Below are 21,865 nucleotides of genomic sequence, written 5' to 3'. Positions count from 1 at the left end.
GGTTGAAACAGAAAATAAGCTGAATTCTTGTATACTGAGTAGCAGATATGTGCAGCTCCTTATGAACATGATGTTGCAAATCCAGAAAGTTTACATAGTTTTATGGGAAACTGGAAAAAACCTGAAAAACAGATTAATTGAGATAAATAAATTTAAACAGATAAAACATATCAGGCTAGAGAAATTACTTGAGATGAAAATAATTAGAGTTGGGAGAATATTAGGGGAAGCATAGGTAACCTATATGCTTGCCTTCATCTAACTCCTGTATGTGCATGTGATCCCCGTTTTTTCAGAGCAGGGTGGGACTGAAAAGAATGAATGATAAACATAATCTTTCTTGTTATCACAAAGTTTGCTGCTGCTGCACTCCCTGAACACAAATTATTAGCTTTACTGACCTGCTCTGACTATTGCTCTGAAACAGCATAACTGTCTTTGTTTTTGTTGGCTCACCTAATAAAAACAGTTCTAGTGAAAGTTGAATGTGAATAAGAGCTTTGAAGGACCAAAGGGTTATTTATATAGGAACATGTGGCTTTGAATATGAGTTCAGATCATTAATACCCTTTAGCTGATCTTGAGAGCTTCACAACAGATCTTTAGAACTGGGGCAAGACTCTTTGTATTCAGCAACAGCTAGATCACAATGCCAAATGTGTATTAGACTAGATAAAACAAGACTGACTTCAAACTTCTTGCAAGTAAAGCAAGAAATTGTAACAATATAGAAGAATATTGTAATAAAAATATGATGAGCAAAAAATTAAATTAGGAAAACTTTTACATTCTGTTCCTAGTTACTAGACCAAAACTTCACCATCTTGTAGGTTAAATGTTTTCTGATTTGCAAAATTGTCCACAGTTTTATTAAGACCCTTGGTCTAAAAATACTTGTACAGGTATTTTTAAATAGATGCTGCCTCCTACTTTATTTGCAAGATCATGGACCAGATGTGCTCAAAACCAGTGAATCACCAAAATTAAATGAAGTATAGCGTGAAGTTCTAAATAGATTGAAACATTAGCCAAACTTCCATGTTATTTTAATTGAATATACAGTATATTGATGACAGGAAGAAATTATCCAAAGCTAAAACTTAATCTAGAAAAATCAAATTATCTCAGTGTCAAGGTACTGTAAATGACTCGGAAAGTTTCCTTAAAAACTCTCAAATATCATCCACTTTTCCATTTTATCAATAAAAGCATATATACTTCTATACTTATTAACAGGATTAAATGAGTCAGACTTATCTTGACAAGAAGTGCTTTGTTGTCTAAAAACTTGCTTTTAATGTAATTGAAAATAGTGTTGCTCATATTTTAAAAAATCCTAATAGTGTAAAACTGTCACACTGAAAGAAGTGGGATGGAATTGCCAAGTGCAGATGCACGTGTAAGAGTGATGCTGAACAATAAACCGCATTCATATTTCTTTTCTATAGAAGGTGCATAGTGGTTTGGGTGAACTAATCCCTCAATACTGCCAGCTATGTATGATAAATCATACTAAAGGATTATTATTTATGGGAATGCTATGATTTTTTTTTTATATCTACACTTGTAGCTTATTTTCATTTTAAAGACTTTAGACCATAACTCTGTACTTTTAATTTTATATTCAGTATGGGGAGTTAATCCCAGAATGGGGCTTTTTGGATGCAAAATCTGAATGCTTGTGTAGTAACAACAGCTGTCCCCTCACCATGTGGTGTCTTCCATTGCTTTACTGTAGAGATGAATTTTGGCCCAGTGTTTCAGTAATATTGGACACACATGGTTTTAGGTGACAAAGCAGTATGTTTATGCATTCATTTGACTCTCGCAGTTACAGTTGGCTACAGATTAGAACAGGGAGAATACATTCACACCATGACCACCCTCGTAGCTGCTTGTAGTACTTGGATCACAGTAGGCGCTGTTGCATCTAAAGACACAATTAACTGTTGCTGAGGAATTGCAAATTCACAAAAGCTCCTTTACAGCTTTTGCTGTTGAGAGTGGATTTTCTAAAAAAATAAAAAACAACAAAAAGCATTTTCAGAGATTTTCCAAATTTATAAATATTTTAGATCTTCATATTCTAAAATTATTGTCTTGAAATAAGATTAAGAAATTGATATTTTAATGCAACTAATGAATTTGTGTGTGCTGAATTAGCTGTGTAATTAACTACAGATCTACAGAATTATTTTAGTTCTATCCATTATTTAGGAAGATAACCTCACGAATTCTGTAATATTTGCAAGTGGTTAGTAAAACTGTGGGCACAAATCAACGCTTACAAAAAAGTCTGAAAATAAAACTTAGCAGAAAGCTTTTGATATCTGTATATCACTGAAAAGATCATCTTGATTTCCATGTGTAATTGCTTAGATATGCTTTGGATATGGTAAGAGAGAATAGCTGTGAATGTAGCTGTGACTCTATTTTAAAAAACCCCACAAACAAACAAAACCACCAAGTTTTAGTACAAATTAAATAGAAAATTACAGTGAAGCGTATATTAACCCTAATTTTGACGTATGAAATTTGGCTGATTTTTAAACAAAAGGCTTTTGACCAGAACTCTTTAGAAGAATTCATAATTTAAATTACAATGATAAAATTTTTTGTAAGTGAAACATTAAGCACTGGAAATAATTTTTTACAAAAATCCCTGAGAAATATTTTCATATAAAATATATATATGGACTATAATGCAATAAAGATATATAGTATATTAACTTGTTTAAACCAGTAAAAGTAATAAGGCTATTTTGCAACGTGGAGAATTTTCTGTTTCTCTTTTTATTTCTTTTATGTCATTTTTTCTGTAGGCCAGGGTGTAATTGTGTAATGCAAGCAATGTATGTGTGAGATCTCTCACATACATACACGTTACTTAAGTGTCTTGTGTTTGAATCATCAGAGATAATGAATTTTATTCTTGTATTAAAAACTATGAATGTTTGAGGCTTTCAGCATTGAATAAAGGACTACATGGATCCAAACCAGGACGATTGATAAAATCCTTGCTACTATTGGCTATTATTTACTGTCTTTTAAGTGGCAGGTTGTATTTATGCCAATTTATCTGCTTCAGGGAACACTCTTGATAGCAGAACAAAGTGAATAAAAGTAGTTTGCTTTGCAAATGAATGCAAATGGTGAAGCCTTTCGGGAAGCCCTTTAACGGGAGCAATGCACTTTGATTATGAGTGAAGCTGCCATTTGGACGTGGTGAAAAGAGCACGCTTGAACCATTGATTGGGGGAGACAGTAAAAAGTCAGGAAGGGCCCCGTTAAGCTTGCAGTGCGGCGGGCGGATGTCAGTGTGGTTAGAGCACAGTGGGAGAATGACAGGCAGGATTAGTGTCAGGGAGAAGCTTTGCTGTAGTTGTGGAGATGGTCCCTGGGGTCACTCACCTCTGACTGTTGTTCTGTGCTGATGGCTCTGTAATGCAAACCACTTGATATGTGCCTGTTCATTATCGGAAATGGTGATTAGAAGAGGTATGTCATAAAGAATTCCTTAAAAATAAATAAAATGGCAAACTACTGATCATAACAAAGATTTGGCTCTGCAGTCATTGCTAAAGATGCTGCAAATGTCAAAGACGGTTACTGCATTTTGCCTTCTGAGGCAACCGCGATTTCATGCCTTAAACTGCTGTAATTGTTCCTTGCTTTGTTCACTTTTATTTGGCCGTTATGAAGACAGTCATTGTTAACAGCTTGGCATGTAGAGTAAAACATTTTTATATCATTTGGTTATTGGGTAGTAGAAGCATCCGGTCTGATTTTGTGGCATAACTGCATTTTAGGGAGGGGGGAGGGATGTTGTTTAATCATCATGATGGAATATTAGAGTCAATGGATTTCATTCCTGGTTCATGCTAGAGTGCTAAAACAACACAGGACGGTAACAGAGACAAAAAGCTAAGTGTTCTGTTTAATTTAGAGGCTTTTTCAATATGTCAAAATGGAGATATTTTCTGTGTCTTTGCTGAAAAAATATTAGGCAATTAAGTAAATGTTTAAAATTTTGTGTCTTAAACTGGGACTTAATCATGGAATCATTTAGGTTGGAAAAGGCTGTTTTTAGATCATTGACTCTAAACATTAATCCAGCACTATGAAGACCACCAAGTGTCACATCCACATGGTCTTTTAAATACCTCCAGGGATGGCGATTCCACCACTTCCCTGAGCAGCCTGTTAAAATGCTCAAAAACCATTTTGGTGAAGAAATTTTTCCTAATATGCAATATAAAGCTCCCGTGGCACAGCTTGATGCCATTTCCTCTTGCCTTATATCTTATTACCTGGGAAAGAGTCCTCATCTTGCCACAGCTTCCTATCTCAGGTAATTTAGAGAGCAATAAGTTCTCCTCTGAGCTCCTTTTCTCCAGGCTAAACATCCCCATCTCCCTCAGCTGCTCCTCCTCAGACTTGTGCTCCAGACCCTTCACCACCTCCACTGCCCTTCTCTGGACTCTCTCCAGTACCTCAATGTCCTTTTGGAATTGAGGGGCCCAGAACTGAACACAGAACTCGAGGTGTGGCCTCACCAGTGCCGAGTACATGGGGATGGTCACTGCCCTGCTCCTGCTGGCCACACTGTTGCTGATCCAGGCCAGGATGCCATTGGCCTCTTGGCCACCTGGGCACTGCTGGCTGATGTTCAGCTGCTGTTGAGCAGCACCCCCAAGTCCTTTTCCAACTTGCATCTTTGCAGCCACTCTGCCCCAGCCTGTAGCACTGCAGGGGTTGTTGTGAGCCAAGGGCAGGCACGGGGACTTGGCCTTGTTGAACCTCAGACCTCTGGCCTCTGCCCATCAATGCAGCCTGTCCAGATCCCCTGCAGAGCCTTCCTGCCCTCCAGCAGATCAACACTCCCACCCAACTCAGTGTGTCTGCAGACTGACTGAGGGGGCCCTGGATCCCCTCATGTGGATCATTGCTGAAGATATTAAACAGAACTGGTGCCAGCCCTGAGCCCTGGGGAGCACCACTGGATGTGATTCCATTCACCAGCACCCTGTGGGCCCAGCCATCCCAACAGTTCTCTACCTGTCCTACAGAGCACCTGGCCAAGCCATGAGCAGCCAGTTTCTGCAGGAGGTGCTGTGGGAAATGGTGTCAGAGGCTTTCCTGAAGTCCAGGTAGGCACATCCAGAGCCTTTCACTCATCCACTAAGTGGGTCAACTTTTCATAGAAGAGGAGATGAGGTCAGTGAAGCAGGACCTGCCTTTCACAAACCTGTGCTGGCTGGGCCTGATCCCCTGGTGGTTGTGCATGTGCCATGCACGCAAGAGGATCTGCTCTGTGACCTTCCCTGGCACCTAGGTCAGACTGATAGCTCTATAGTTCCCTGGATCTTCCTTCTAACCCTTCTTCTAGTTGGGTATTGCATTAGGAAACCTCTTGAACTGGGATCTTCCCAGTCAGCTGGGTGTGCTGGTAAATGTTTGAAAGGGCCTCAGTGAGCAGCATTTCCTTCAGTTCCCTTGGGTGGATCCCATTCAGCCCCATGGACTCGTGTCTGTCAGGTCACTGACAATTTTTGCTTGGATTATGGTGGCTTCATTGTGCTCTGTCTTCCAGGTCAGGGACTGGGTATATGGAGACCAATGATCTTTCCATTAAAGACTGAGGCAAAGGGGAGATATGAAGTACCTCAGCCTTTTCCTTATTCTGTGTCATTGTTTCTGCCTGGGTCTAGTAAAGGATGGAGATTCTCCTTAGCTCTCCTTTTCTTTCTCATGGATTTGCAGAAACATTTTTCATTGTCTTTAGTCAGATTAAGTTCTTCTCAGACTTGGGCCCATCTTATTTTTGCATAACCCCATAATCTAATAAAAGTATTGTTGAACATTATCTTTACCGCCTTTTATAGTGTTGTGTTATGTATGTTGTATTAAAGTTAATAGAAATTAAATGTGTTAGTCTACATAATAGACAATGTGCAATTTTTGAGTGTTCAGTATTTTTATATATTACTGTTGGTCTGTTGTTGTTATCCATTTTCATCAGAGAGAATATACCCAGATTTTTATTTATTTTTTACATTATTAGATTAATTTGTTTAAACATTTTTTTGTCCGTATATTACCTTGCAAATAAATGTCCAATATTCCAGTGTAATGAATGTTTTACAAATGTTTTACAGGCACCTGAATGGACAGAGGAGGACCTGAGCCAGCTGACAAGAAGTATGGTTAAGTTCCCAGGGGGGACCCCCGGTCGATGGGAAAAGATTGCTCACGAATTGGGTCGATCAGTGGCAGATGTGAGTTCACTCAGATTTGCATTGTGTGGAGGATGACAAACCAGAACAAGACAGGCAGTGTAGAAGGCACACATATATGGGGGCCGACATTGTCTTTTGAGAGAAGCTACAATCCTTTTAGGACCTGGAAGTGAACCATTAACTAACTATGCAAGAAGCAGCTGGCAGCCAGTCTCTCCCTCCACAATTAACAGCTGTAACTGATCAGCTGGATGGGGGATTCTGGTGCTTACAAACTTCAGCTACTGTAACCTAAAACAGAAAAACAATGCGCTGCAGGTTTTGTAGCAACCTCCTTTCTCTGCAAGTGAGTGTTTGTGTGACTTGGTTAAAGATTACATCTCTGTTTCAAGCCAGTCCTTAAAAAAATGCATATGAGCTAATGGTGTTTGGACAGGTGGTTTCCATTAATTAAACAGAAATATCTTTACAGATTTTAAAATGAGTAATGTGTATGATACTATTTCAGTGCCTTTTTCAGTATCATAGCATGCTTAAAAATTGTATTATGTAAAATAATTGTACTTGTTAACTCATATATTATAGTATGTACCAGGTACCAAAGTAAGCTTGTACTTACATTTTTTAAGTGTTATGATCTTAAAACCCTTTGGGGCTAGGCTGTAAAAGACTTTTCCTTTTCAAGCACTAGAACATGATGTAGTGTCTGCTGAGGACCATTTGAAAGCCCTTTCAGCTGACCCTATTTTATAGGCTCTGTAGGGGTTAATGAGAATAATGTTTAAATCTTTTCATGTACATTTTGAGATTAGATGTTCTTTATTTATCATGTTTCAGGAATTACCTTAAATAATGGGAAACAAAGCCACTGACTACACTGAAATATTATACCCCTCTGGGAAACGTGTGTACTTCTTAAAATTTTTTTCATTGTTGATATAATCACAAAAAGATCTTTTTAGAACTTATTTTAAAGTTTTAATGCACCTATACTGTTCTGATACATATACTAAAAAAATAAGTCTTTTGCATTATTTTAATTTTACAACAATACATTATGTCAAAATAGTGTATGTAAGCAAGAAGTTACTAACCTGCTAATCAAATGAAATTAGGGTTTTTAAGGTTTATTGTGTTCAGTATTATTATGTTTCTTGAAGTATTCATACTACTGGACTGGAGTGATTTTATTAAAAAGATACTACTTTTACTGATATTAACAGCAAAAATATATCACATATTGTTTGTATGTTGGTAGTACGCAGTGTTCATGGCAAAGAGCTTTTGAGATTGGTTTGGAAAATTTGATTATCTTGATACATATAGTATGAACATGTGGAATGGTTCTACATCTATCCATCAGAAAATTAACACTATCTTCAGACTACCTTTTGCACCCACTGTCTGCATTATTCCTTGACTTGTGTGTATTAAGAATCCTTTGCATAATATATTTGGCCATCATACTTGTACACATCCAGTACTGGAAAATTAAATAGGAAGCTCACTTGTTTCTTCCATTAGATGAGAGGTCCTCAGAAACCTGCTGTTTTATTTCAGTGAGTAGGAAAGGGAGATGAAAGAAATGTGATTGTTCCAAGAGCTGCCATTTTCTTGTATGAAAAAAGGAATTTCTGTGATTTTTATGTGTGGAGAAAGGTCTGAGTGTAATCCTTTTTATTTCTAGTAACTTCCAACTATATGATTAATGCAATTGTTCTCCACACAAGTTTTTACATCTCTAAAAATTTTCAACTGCTAGATCAGCTTTCCTGACACAAACTAATTATTAGAGCTTCTGCTACTTTTATCATTGCATTATACAGAATTGCAGTAATTAGGTATTTTGAGGAAACAAAAACGAATGTTTTACAAAATGAATGTTTTAAACAGAAGCTTCATGGAAACTTCTTTGGGTCTCAGATTGTTACTGCATCAGTAATAGAAATGGTGAAGCTGGAAACTACTTCAGATACTTCCATTCAGTAAGATTTCAGTATTCAATAAGATGTACAGTTTATCCTGCCTATTTCTTGAAGATAACATAGAATCTAAATTTACAGCAAGGATTCTTATTTTGTTTTGGCATCACCATAATTAGATAAATGTTATGGTAAAGCTGCAGGAGAAACTTCTGAGTTGTTAAACTTCGTGTGCAGTAAAAAAGGTGTTTGCATGTGCAGGCAGCATTTGCTGCCCAAACAGCTGTTCCTGGCTTCTGCTGGGAGCAGGGCAATGAGAGAAGTTCTGCTGTACAAGGTGCTGCTTTGAAACAGCTTCTGTAGCAGAGGTTGGGAATGCCTTGCTTACAGCTGGTTTAACAGGAATCATGCCAGAGAGGGTTTGAATTATGCATTGTCTAGCAAATGTACTAGGTCTTAAAAAAGAAAAACATTCAAGAACAATTTTGAATTTGGTTTTCTAACATTTTCTAGTGTAGGAAATACTTTTGAGATTGGTGTCTGCTTCTTTCTTCTTCTGCAAAACATCAAGAGCAGTGAGGCTTGGTTTTCGTTTCACAGAGCATTATGATATAAAGAATTGATACGTTGTAACAATGTACAATAACAAGGTACAATGTACTTGTTTCTGAGTGATTTTATGCATTCAAACCTTATTTAACAGTAGATTAATAGGTATTAAAAAAATAGGTCAGAGTAATCTAGCTCAAAATGCTGTCTCCATTGTTGCTTGTCTCAAAGCTTACTTTCTCAGAAAAATAAAAAAAATAAAAATTTAAAAAAATCTCAAAACTTTTTAAAGAATAAACTGAAACCATTCATTTATATCAGAAGAGCATCAGTGAAATTCACTCCCTCTAACCACCCAAAAGAAAAATTCTATTTTGTCTTAAATTTATTATTTTTTTAAAGAAATAAATTCCTACTACATCCAACTGTGTTTCCAGTTGAATTTTTTAAGCAGTGTGAAGCAGCAGCTTGAGGAGAGTGTTCTTGACTTTTTTTAACTTTTCAGCTTCATGATGTTGTTTGAACTTACTACATCCTTAGATTGTGTCTAGTTTTCAGTATTGCACTTACTCATGTGGTTTGATAGGAGTCTAGATGAGAATAATAGATTCCTAAAATGTTATCTACAAGGGAAGATTGTGAAGGAACTCATGTTGTTGAACTAAAAAAAAATGAACTGAGAATATAAGTATTCAACTACATAAAAAGAAAACCATAATGAGGAAGGGTCTTGTCCACTGTATTAGTTTTACAGGGCAAGAAGTTACTGCATGCATTTAATCAGTGGCTGCAGAGTTAGACTCTGAAGGACAAAGAATTACAATGGAGATGATAAAGCAGTGGAATAAGCTGCTGTGAAGTCTCCATATTTGTAGATCTTTAAAAACAGGTTACACAAACATCTGCAAGAAACATCAACATAGTGCCTCTGCCTGAGGTTAGGTCCTTCTCTTCATATGGTCTGTGATTACACTAGCAAGTGCAAGCTATCTGGGAGGAAACAAAGCCTTCCCTACAATTGGAAGCATGTGTGAATTCACTTTTAAAAATGTAGAATTAAAGCCAGATAGTCACCATAGTTGGTCAGTAATCACTGCATATACCTTAGCTTGACTTCTTAAATTCAGTAATTTCTAATAGTGTTCCTTCAGCTTTTTTCTTGTCAGCTGCTATTCCTTGTCTACATAAGTACATCCACCCAGTGTGATGCAGGCTGCTGGGAAAGTGCCAGCCAAAATTCAGCAATAAACAGCTACATCCGTGCTGTAGTGCCTCTGAGCTCATTCAGCTCTACTGTTTCTATTTATGCTGCCTCATGTGATATCAGCATAAATATCTTTGCAGTGTGTTCCTGTGCTTTTCACTTCATAGCTAGGGTAGGCTTGCAGCCCTGGTACAGACGTACTGTAAGAAAGGTTACTACTTTAACTTCTGTCATGGTAAATGTAGGACATGTTTATCTTGTCTCTCTTCAGGAAGACATCTTTTAACAGCCAATGAATAATCGACCCAAAATAGATGAGGTTAAGTTGTGCTCACTTTATCAGTATGTTTATTTATTTAAATTATTTAAATTGCTAATTGTCACTTCAATATGTGCGTATAGGGAATTTAGCAATCTTTTCCTATAAAGATGGTTTTCAGCTGGCGTAGTATAATGAAATCTTACTGCTTTCACAACTGAAAGCTTTTGCAGCATTTTAAGTAATTTTTATTGCAATTGGCTGTTATTGTAAATTAGGTTTTCAAGTATTTTGATTATGAAAGGGAAATGGAGTTCAGTTAACTCTAATCAGGATTCCTGCCTGCTGACCTGGTTACCTGTACTACTGCTCTCTGTCATCCTCCAAACATCTGTTCTTTGACCCATTTTCCTTGCTGAATTTGTTGCTCCAGGGTTAGTTCTCATTCCTGTCTGCCAATACTTAAGGAAATAATTGACCTTTTAAAACAAAATAAAAAAGTTATGTTTGAATTTCTTAAGCACTGTGAACACTCTACAACACAGCATAAATAATGAATGGAGTGGAGTTGCAATACTAGTATTTCTGCAAAAATTACATTGTTTGATTTGACAAATGCTAAGCCTTATGAAGATTTATAATAATGATTGTCAGCTTTTGTTGAATTCAAAAATTGAGAAAAAAGCACTTAGATGTGAAATTATAGAAGTATATTGTACTTGACAATACCAACCTTTATAGATAAAAAGTTTTAAAAAAATATTTGCTGAAAGGCATAAATTAATTTCAGTAACTACAAAGGACGTTCAAATTGTAAAAATAATAGAGGAAGTAAAAGCTGTCTGGCATGCCAAACAGACTTTAATGTGATTATTAGGTACAGGTTTTCTAAATTAAAGGCAAAGACATCTCAGATTTCATACTTGTGAAGTAATATCATTCACTTGTCTTATAGGATTTAAACTGATTCTGTTTGCTCCTGCAGTCACTAATCTCATGCATTTGTGTTGCAAAAACAGACTGATTGGGATTTGCTGCCTGTATAGAAGAACACTGAGGTAGACGGCAAAACAATAGCCAGGTGGCAGACATTCTGAATTACCATGAAACCTAAAAGCATAAGGTTTGGGGGAGGGAGGGTGCTTATTTTGTGATATCTGTTGTATGCCCAAGCAACAGTTTCAGCCTGTAAGTCTGACTATGTGAGTTCATATTCATTACACTTTATATGCCATTGTAAAATAGATTTCTTATTTTTGACAAATGCAAGCTCATTACTTTGCCAACAAGAAAACATCTATATGAGAAATGGTCCATATGTAAAAGCTTATGAATTTATTAGGTCTTTTGCTTCTGGAGATTAACTGTTTTCCTAAGACTGCTTTACATTTCATTTTGTGTACTGTGTCTGTGTTAACTCAGTTACAGTGCAATCCAGTTGTGGATATTCTGAGACACTCACCCTTAGCAGTTTGCATATATTTATGTAATCAATAGTTCTCCCAGTTGCTTATTGAAATATAAAGACCTAGATCGAGGTCCAAGAGAGGTTATGAATATCTAAATGGGGTTTAGATAATATATAGGTCATGTGGATCCCACAGTCTGAGAGTGAAGTCTTCAAAACACCTGTCCAATCCCACAGACACATCAGAGTGACTCTTGATACTTGGAGAGAGGAAAAGGTGGTTGCTGTTGACAGCACTCTCACTGTACAGTTTTGTTCTGTGCACTCCTACACTTGCCCCTGCCATTTCTACTGGATTGGGCAGTATAATGCCCCTTTTAAACAAAATTACTTTTTGTCTCATAAAATTTTCTTGCTTCTCCCTTAAAGTTTTTTTTACAGAAGGCAGTGGGACAGCAATTTTTGGTCCAAATAGGTGGCTTGTGAAGGGGTTAAGGCAGTGATGCTGCAACTTTTTATCGGGTGGTGTAAATTAATGTAATGTCTCAGCTCACAGTGAGGTGGGTTTGAATTTCATGGCAGAATTCAAATTTCTGACTGTCAAAAAAAGTTAATGCATTTTGTATCATCAGTAACAAATTAAGATGTCCAAGTAGTTCTTGCAGTGGGCATTTGAGTCAAACTCCTCTCCTGCATGAGTGCCTATAGGCTCTCTCATGATTCTCTCATGGATTTTAACTGACAAAAACCAAGCACAGTATGAAGTCTCCAGCATTATCTCAATTCTAATTGCAAAACTCTTTGTGTCTTGAAAAAAAAGGAGCAATTCTTTTGCTGCTTTAAATTAACTGTTTGGGGACTTAAACTGGAGAAAGTTCTACATCTGGTGATTTAGGTCAAATTTGCCTTTTTTGCAGGCCCCATCTTAAACTGCTGCATAATTAAACTTGTAGTTGTTCTGGGGATTTCTGTTGCAGTGACAAAGTTCAGAATCACACATGACTTCAAAGTCCATAAGCTTAAGAAAACTGTATTGTTGCTGGCTGCGACTGGTGGTTCTAAGCAAATTCAGTTAAATTTTTAACATGTTTTGTAGTTCTTTCAAGAATGTTGTCCTTAAAATACTCATTTACTGTGTTAGTATCAAATTTAACCTACACAGTGGCTAGAGATTAGTTACATTATCAACTTTTGGGAAAGCTTGTAACACTCTACTAAACTGTTACAAGCAGTGCCAAAACAAAGGTACATCTAATTTGAAATACCTGTTTCAAATGGTCTTGTAAGTTGCAAATGAGGATACTTGGAAAAGTGGAGAATGATTTGGCTCAATGCCTGAGTATTTGAAGTTTCCCCAATCTGGTGAAACTGAAAGACCATTTTAGCAGCTCTTTTAGTGTCTCAAAGGAAAGGCAGTGTATAAAGCAACAAATTTTGAGTTGCATGGAAATAAAAGACTGCGTCATTATTGTTTTCTGACTTGTGTCGAACAGAGTTTGATACAGTTGTGGCTGATATGAAAAAAAAAAGCTGTTTAGATCTAGACTGGAAGAAGATTCAGGGTAGCAGGTAGTATTTTGGTTTTAAGGGGAGAACTTTAAATTTGGCAAGTTATTCTGTGTGGTTCTGGATGGTTAGATCTGTAAAAACCTACTACTTTGACAATGCCAGGAAGGCATTAAAATCCTTCTGTATCTGGCTTTCCCTAGTAAGAAAAAATGTGATTACAACTCAAATTAGCCTCAAAGATACAAGAAATTCCTTATTGCTTCATAATAATCTGAACAATTCACAGGATGTCTGCACATTATTTTTTTTCCATAATTCCACACATCTTGGCATTTTTTCATGACATAACTAGATGGGGAGCATGCAGGAAGATAATTGGGTGCAGAAGACTGCTACTGGGAGAGCAAATTTCTGATAGTTAATGCCGAGAAACCATGATCTCTTTAGTAAAATACTCAGAGAACTTCTGCTCAGGAAGATGCTGAGAGTAATAAAAAATGTTTCCAGACCCTTCAGTGATCAGTACCACCATAATGTCATCCTTCTTTGCAAGAAGTTTATATATATTTTGAATGCCAAGTCATGTAGATTTTCTTCCTCTACAAATCCCACATTATTTTCTTAAAATATCATTAGAACTCGAGAGTTTTGTACTTCTGTGATTATCTGCTGCAATCCCAATCGCAATACTGTCCTAGAGAAGGAAGGTAGGTTGTTGCCCCACAGAAGATTCCCAGGAGGCAGTGAATGGTGAAGGCTTCAATGGCAAATTGGCGTGTGCCCTGTGGAGCTGGGCTGGGAGTGGTGCTGGAGGGCTCAGCTGAGCTGCTGGGCCCATGGCTGCTGCTATGAGAACGGAGAATTGCTCTTCATCTTCTGCAAAAGCATTCTGTCTCTCTGTTTAGCACCAGTAGCTTCAGTGTACCTGACTTTATAGGGTTTTCCCTCTAGGTCTGTCACAGTTTTGTGCTTTTTTTGTCTGCCTTCCCTGAAGGGTGAAAAGTAGCCTCTCATTCATGTGATAGCAAAATTTGCTTTTGCCTGTGCATCTTAGAGTTTTTTAAGCTGATTTTGATTTTTTTTTTTCCTATGTATCTCTGAAGTATGAATTGTCCCATCTGAAAGAGGTGGCAGGTGTCCAGGGTAATAAGAGATTTAACATCTCGATGGTCATGATAAGAAATGTTTTTACTCCTAGGTGTCTTGTTAAGTAGCAACTAGTCTTTGTGATCTGGACTAATTGTTAGCAGTACAGGAAGAAACCAGCTTTGTCTGGCTTTCATCACATAAAATCATCCCACTAATCCCACTTGCTTTCGATAGAATCTTTTTATAGCTGAAGAGCTATTGAAGCTGAGTCCAGAAGGGAGTTCTCAGAAGCAAATTGTTCCTGTGGTTTCTTTCTGTAGGTCCCATAGTAAGATAGTTTGATTTCTACTCCAGCAATCTGATTGCTTGCATACCAGTTTTTTTTGTCATCTTTATCTGTCTAAGGAAATCTGTTTCACTGTGGATGATATTACCTGACTTTATTTGTGACTTCTGTTATCCCTGGTGGACTGCAACATTTAAAGTTGAATCCTGTAAAATAATGCAGTATGTCTGTTCAGTACAAATACTTGCAGGAATATGAGATCTTTTGTCTTCTGTTTTAAATCAATTTCACAGTCTTGATCCTTATTATTTAAGGTGTCCCCAGACCCAGGATTTCTTAAGGGGGTTGGCTAATACTCTGGTGAAAGCTATTGTCAGTAACAGCAGGCTTTTAGCACACCTTCTCACAGTCAGGATAAAACTCATAATTTAATATACATGAAAACTGTTATTTTAAAGCATTATGCAGGAACAAATAGCAATAATAACTACAGGAGAGTATTCTACAACTGCTTCATATTTTAAATAAGTTTTTTCAAGTATATGTTAACTAATGAAAAGGTAATGATATCATATAAGCAAGCTATGCTACAGAATTGCGTAGAGAGAGCAATGGAGCAACTGATGTTGCATAACTTAGTGAATTTTTTATGAATCAGTTAGGAACTAGCTAGTAAATAACACTATTCAACCCTGGAGCGGAAATTTAAATTGGTATTAAGGATGTCAAAAAGCTTGGAGGAACGGGCAACAGAAGAGTCTGCAGATTTGAGTGGCAAGAACAATGATTAAACTCCAACAGATCAAATTGAAATACAATTTCATATGTTCCATAGGCTGGATTCCTAATAATCCTCAGCAGTTTAATACTGACATGTTAATGATTTTTGCCCTGTGTCAGCATCTGGAATGACAATGACAGTTGAGGCTGATGGACACATAAATCTGAAGCCTAAATAAGTGATACCTGAACTCTCAGTGAAAAGAGCTGGAGTAAACGTGAACTGTACATAGCACCTGGAAAAGAACTTGCAAACATCCATATGAAGAAGGAAGCTGACAAAAATAATAATAGACAAATAATCTTCCCCTGTAACCTGTGAATGATGATAGTAAAGCTGTGGGAAACTTGATGAGTTGTCAAACTTATGTCAACTGAAGGTGCTTGTTCAGTGTTTGAAATAGTAGATTTTCAGTATCTAAACCATACACACAGTTGTTATTTCCAGCTTACCTGGTGATTGTTCAAATTGAAAGTCCATCAAAATATGAACAGATATCATAAAGCCTTCAAAACATAGTCTTGGAAATATTAGATGTGATGAATGGAGTAACTTGCTGCAAGTGTTATATCTAGGTTCACCAAGCTGTAATGACTGAGGTTGGCCAGCATAAGATAGCCTATAAAAATACTTGCTCCTGATTTTTTTGCATGTAAGGGGGAAATATGAAAGGCAGTCAGGATCTGGGAATAAACCAAAATCCTTCAATGTTCAAATGGAGAGGGATGGTTTAGATTCTAGTCCAATTAGATGTAATATGCAGCACAATTTATATCTATTATGGGATACATACACTAACAGAATTTGGGGACACCTGTCTTGTAGAGGAAACTGAAATTCAGCTGATTTCCATCTCTTCCAAAGCAAAGTTTGTGTTGCACTTGTAGTCTCAGCTTGAAAGATAAAGTGATAATTGCTGACCTCTGAAAATATCAGAGGTTCAACAGAGAGAAAAGTGAACTCAGTTGGCACTGAGGAAGCAGCTCGTGGTACTTGTCTTTGCTGGCAATTCATTTTGCTCTATTTTATTCAGGGAATCCTGCTGCTCTCTTTTTCTTACCTTTGTGTCCTTATGAGCAGGCTGTAAATCTCTGCAAGACCTACTTTAAAGATGGCAATATGGTTTAGAGAGTTTTCTGGAATACATGAAGATAGATGGGGCCTTGTCATATTTACAATGAATCCACTGTGTCATTGCAGGAAGCTCTAAAAGCTACTTGTTTGCATGGGAAATTCTCCCTCTTTTGAAAATAATCTATTATAATCCAGTTTATATAACATGATTTCTATTTAGAAGATGCATAGCTGGACACCACTAAGGATCCATTCTGTTCAGCAGTCAAGAATGGTTTCTATTCCTCTCAGCCTTTTAAATCATTAGTACTGTAGAGACACTGCTGAAGATGGAACACAAATATTTTAATCTTACTTATTTTAGAATATAATTTTTTTAAGGAAGGCAATTTCTATTAATGGGTCATGTTTTTCAAGGAAGATCCCTCTGTTGTTTCGAAATTGGGATCATGGAAATCCCAGAACTGTTAGTGCCACTTAAAATTATCTGTTCATATTACAGTATTCTGACATTTTTCTTTGAAGAATTAAAACTTTATTGTGCCGCAACAGTAGAAACTGGAGTTTTCTGTGCCAGATGTCTACCTCTGGATAAAGGTTTTGGTTAATTAGAGTTGGGATTTCATTGTTCACAGAGTTTTCATTTGAACTTAATCATCCCAGAAAATGAGGCTTAATTTGTAGGGAAAATAGACCACTTTGCCTTGTTAAGTCTTGCTGTCATTTCCTTAAGGAGATCCAGCACCAGCCTATTTTTATAGCAAACTGCTGCAATTTTGTGGGCAGAAAGGTGGGTGGGAGGAACCAAACAGACCAGACTAGAAGCAGATGGTACCAAGGTATTTTAACTATTGAGGTGCTCACTTATGAATCTTGTCATAGAACAAAAATCTTGAATTTTAATATTTAATTCTTCTAACAGAATTTAATTCTTCACACAACCCTCTGGCAGGTTTGCTCTCTAGTGCTGCTGTGAGTAGGGAATAATTGTTATTGTTAACATAGGGAGCTAAAACAGCCAAAGTCTGTGCTGTGGCTCAAGAGGCCTAAATGACTCCTATTGTGGGTAAATCCTGTACAGAGGAATTCATGACTTTGTAAGTGATGTATTTTTTATGTTTGCTCTGGGCAGCATACTACCACACACCTTACAGTAAACGGATGTTAACATCTGAGGTCCCAGGTTCAGAGAGCAGGGAACACAGGGAACCCATCCTACATAGTACCAAGTTTGATTCAGTGTATTGCCTGCTCACATTTTAAGTTTGATTTGAGTGATTCTGACTACTTGATTTAATCTTCTGGCTTTTTAATTTAGTCCTTATGTTCAAAAATAAAAAAAAATAAATTTATATCTAGTATTTATAAAACATTTCAGTAATTAAGAAGATTGTATAATTCTTCGAGTACTACATTTTAAGATTTTTTTTGTGGTACCTGAATTTGGGACTGTAGGCTGGTATCTAAAAAGAGCTACAAGAGAGCTGGAGAGGGACTTCTTACAAGTATCTGTTGTGATAGGACAAGGGGCAGTGGCTTCAAACTGACAGGAAGTAGGTTTAAATGAGATATTAAGAAGAAATTTTTTCTGCTGTGTGCATGGCAGAGTACTGGAAAAGGTTGCCCAGAGAAACCACAGATGCCTGGAAGTGTTCAAGGCCTGGTTGGTGAAGTGGAAGGTGTCTTCATGGCACGAGGGTCGGAACCAGATGATCCTTAAGGTCCCTTTCAACCCAAGCCATTCTATAATTCTATGGTCATTTTATATAGCAAAGAGGCTAAGTAATTAAACAATCTTAAAGTTAAGTGAAGCCTGGCTTGTTATCTGTAATGAAGTCTAGGAATTTGGGGAAGCTCCTTGTTCTGGGTGGGGAGGAAGCATATTTGTTTACAAACAACAAATTTTGAAACAATCACTTTTTACTCGAAAAAATCCAAAAATGTTAAAACTAATGTTAATTTTCTCCCAGGACTGAGATTTCAGTGTACATGGAGATGTTGAATCAAGCAGTTCTCTATCCTCTGGACTATCAGTAATGATTTTTACTGCAGAACCAGGACTTAGGAGGTGTCTTTGCTGATCTTTGGCAGTCAAACCTTTCATTTGGGAACTGAATGCCTGTCCACTTCTGTGCTTCATCATCTGGACCTAAGCGGGTTATTTTGTTCTTTTGTTCAGTATTGAGAAACTAATACATAGTAGATAACTTACTTGTTCTTTTTTCCCCATCCTTGTGGTATTTTTAGGCCAGAAAATTAGGGTTTAACAAGGAAAGAAAATAAAATTTGAGTATCAACTGTGGTGTATTATGGTGATAGAAATGGGTAGCATCATTTGTATTATTTTAATAAGCCAGGAATGGTTTAGAAAGAACAAAATCTAGAAGGTTACTTTGAGCCAGTTTGAACTCCACATATGAGCAAAGGCAGCCAAAGAACAACAGCCCCACCATAATCACTGTGTCTTCAGTGTAGGTGTTTTGTGGTAAGCTAATAATGAATCTTCAATAGCTGCAGTGATACAATTTTTTAATAGTCCTTCATTTTTGTTGTTTTCATGCAGGTTACCCTGAAAGCCAAACAGGTGAAGGATTCTGTTACATATACACCAGGTGTGTGCTTATGAAAATGACTGGGTTTGGGTGATAGCTGTGCCTTTCAGAGTCTGCTCTGCACAGAGATTTTTGCAACCTTGCCTTTGAGAAAAGAGAAGAACTTCTAGCCCTTTAGCTGCATCCTCCCAGGTTTTCTTATTCTGTTTATTGTGGGGTTTGGTCATTTGTTCAGGTTGCTCTTTTTCTTTATATCAGTGTGGGAATTTAGTAGCACTTCCCATAGATCAGATAATCTCCTAATTGGCAAAATTCATCACCTTGATGATCAACTGAATGTCTTGATTTCTCAATTTTTTTGTTCTTAAGCCATCAGTCCAGAGAAGCTTTTTGTCCACTCTGCACTATTCCGAGAACCTTTAATTTGTGGGCTGTTCCCTGTTTGTTTGTGGGGTGTTTTACTTTTTCAGAAGTCTAACAGCAGTGCTTCTAACAGGTGTCATTAGGCTCTCGGAGCTTAAAACACTGGCACACAATTCCAAAAATTTCAAAGTCAACGTGAATCTGCCGGATCACATAATCACCCAGCGAGAAAAGGAAGAGGAGGACGAGGGGAACTACAATCTTATATCAGAGCAGATGGATATCCAGACAGATCCAAAGGAGACAATGGCAAGTGAAACTAGACACCGCAGGCGAAAAATTGTCAAAGCACCTGAAACGGTTCTGCAGGCAACAAAAGAGGTACCAGAAGAGAAGGGCAGAGGGAGACGTCAGAAAGATTTTGATAACACTGAGCAAGAGGAAGAGAGTGATGATGAAAGCAGAAGAAGGGAGAAAAGCCGTGCACCAGAAGAACTGTGGACTCAAAATCAACAGAAACTTCTTGAAATGGCCTTGCAGCAGTATCCAAAGGGAACATCGGATCGCTGGGATAAAATAGCAAAATGCGTTCCTGGAAAAAGCAAGGTATGACTTGCTTTGACTGACCTATAGTATAAATTGAAGGGAAACGTATTTGTAATAAATCATTAATTTATGATTACCTTAAGAATGAGAGTCCATATAGAAAGGTAAAACCTTTACTTGGCTTCCCATTCCAGACTCAGGTGACCTAAAGAGAGTTATTGTTGCTTTATTTAAAACATTTTTTCATTTAGTTCAGCTTGTTTGATCTAATACAGAAAATGTTGAAGTAACTCCTTTCATTTAAAATACCTACTTCTCTACCTTTCAGATCTTCAATTGCAGGACAAAATTAGATTTTAAAACAAATTTTGATTCAAAGTTAGTAAGCAAACGTTGATGAGCTGCTTTGCTTACACTTTCACAATACCTTTCTCAACCCATCTCAATGAACAAACAAAATAAGTAATCCATCTGCAAGTGTTAAATGCCCAATAATCTATAATGTTCTTTTTTTAGGTATAATTTTTTAAAATAGCATTGTCATTGATATAGATGGTCTGTAGTAGATTTCTTAATAGTTGTGATGGCTTGGTTTGCACTTGCTTCAGCCATTGTAGCTGGCAGAAAAGCTCTGTAATATTTGTGCCAAGCACAGTGAGGGAGCAGGAAGTGCAGTGGGAAAGGATCTGGGTCTCTCTGGCTCTGGAGCTGTTCTGCAGTTTCTGGTGTCATTAGTGACCTTGAAGACTCGGCTTAACCTGCCTGCAGTGTGGCTCACACCAGATAACTGTTTTAAATAGATACGGCGATACAGCTGTTCCATAATTGCTCCTGCAGTCATGGTCAAGAAGTACTGGGCAACTGTTTCTTGGGTTTGTGTGCTCTTCAAACAGATAAATGAGCCACTAAGAAATGTAAATTGCAAGTTCATTTTTCTAATTCCCTCTTCACTAGATGTAGATTCCCCTTCTCACATTCAGTGTGCAACTTTAAAACAAGAAAACAACCAACCAACCAAAAAGAAACCCAGCAAAAACACAGCAAAAAAACCCCACAAAAACCCTCAGACCCAAACAAACAAAAAACCTCTACAGAACCCCAGAACACAGCTCTTCTTCTATAATAAGGTACCAGTACTAAAATATCAATGTTTGAATAACACTTTTGTGTTTCCTTTCAGGAGGAGTGTATAGCAAGATACAAGTTGCTTGTTGAACTGGTACAAAAGAAAAAAATGGCTAAAAGCTGAATGTTTTGAGCAAGAAGAGACGTAGCTCATCTTTGTCAAAAATGGGGTTTTAAATCTCATATGCAGGAAACTGCATTTTTGTACCTCAGTATTTCTATACGTCATGTGCCTTAGTAAAAGAAAATATTAATAAATCTTATACCATCTTACCTGGTTTGTGTGTTGAAGAATGAAGGTGTGCTTGTATTGAAGAGCTGCTTGTGCAGATGTGTGATAGCAGTGTCTAGAAGTGAGCAGAGCTTCAGGAAAACCCCCTCTGATAATCACATACTGAATCTGGTAGGTTTCAGCCAATGGATATACAAATAACTTACATTTGTTTTGAGAGAAACTGTTAAGCAAGTATGAGAGTAATGAAACTCTGCACACAAAATATATTTTTCTTTCTTGCATCTCTAAATCCAAGACCATATGCTTATACATACCTTATTCTTATGAATATCTAGTAATATTTTGAAATAAGTAGTATTTCTATTATTAACTTACACATGTATTTATATGCACCTGCAATATAGTATTTTCTTTTGCCAACCCTGCAGTGGTATTTGATAGCATTGTTGATTCAGTAAGGTTGAAATGGGTAAAAACACTAAAGGCCTTCATGTTTTAATTAGAAATTAAAAGATAAGGTACTTCAGGACCACTTTTTAAGTACAGAATGGCTAACATTCTTGGGCTAAGCGTTCTCATTTTGGGGATGATTGTATACCCTGGATTCAATTTAAGGAATAGGTAATAAGGGTTATATTAATCCATACTTGTTTTGTGTAACTTTTCCAAAATTGTGAAAAGCTTAAACTGCTGGAACAAAAGGTACTTAATGGGCTGTAAATGA

General features: G+C 37.1%; 1 protein-coding gene across 1 annotated transcript in view; it reads left to right on the top strand.

The window, feature by feature from the left end:
* DNAJC1 (DnaJ heat shock protein family (Hsp40) member C1) overlaps window positions 1-21,179 on the top strand; it is a 109,165-nt gene extending 87,986 nt beyond the window's left edge. Inside the window, exons 9-12 of the mRNA XM_005519112.2 lie at window positions 6,159-6,278; window positions 18,884-18,932; window positions 19,369-19,841; window positions 20,962-21,179. Of these exons, the coding sequence (XP_005519169.1) occupies window positions 6,159-6,278; window positions 18,884-18,932; window positions 19,369-19,841; window positions 20,962-21,030 (711 nt within the window). The 3' untranslated portion in view covers window positions 21,031-21,179. The remainder of the gene's footprint in view (window positions 1-6,158; window positions 6,279-18,883; window positions 18,933-19,368; window positions 19,842-20,961) is intronic.
* The last annotated feature ends 686 nt before the right edge of the window (window positions 21,180-21,865 follow it).

The sequence above is a fragment of the Pseudopodoces humilis genome, chromosome 1, assembly GCF_049639895.1.
Source record: "Pseudopodoces humilis isolate 2021_Gansu_Grassland_sample_001 chromosome 1, ASM4963989v1, whole genome shotgun sequence".
NCBI classification, from domain to species: Eukaryota; Metazoa; Chordata; class Aves; order Passeriformes; family Paridae; genus Pseudopodoces; species Pseudopodoces humilis.
This window is presented reverse-complemented; position numbering and strand designations above follow the sequence as displayed.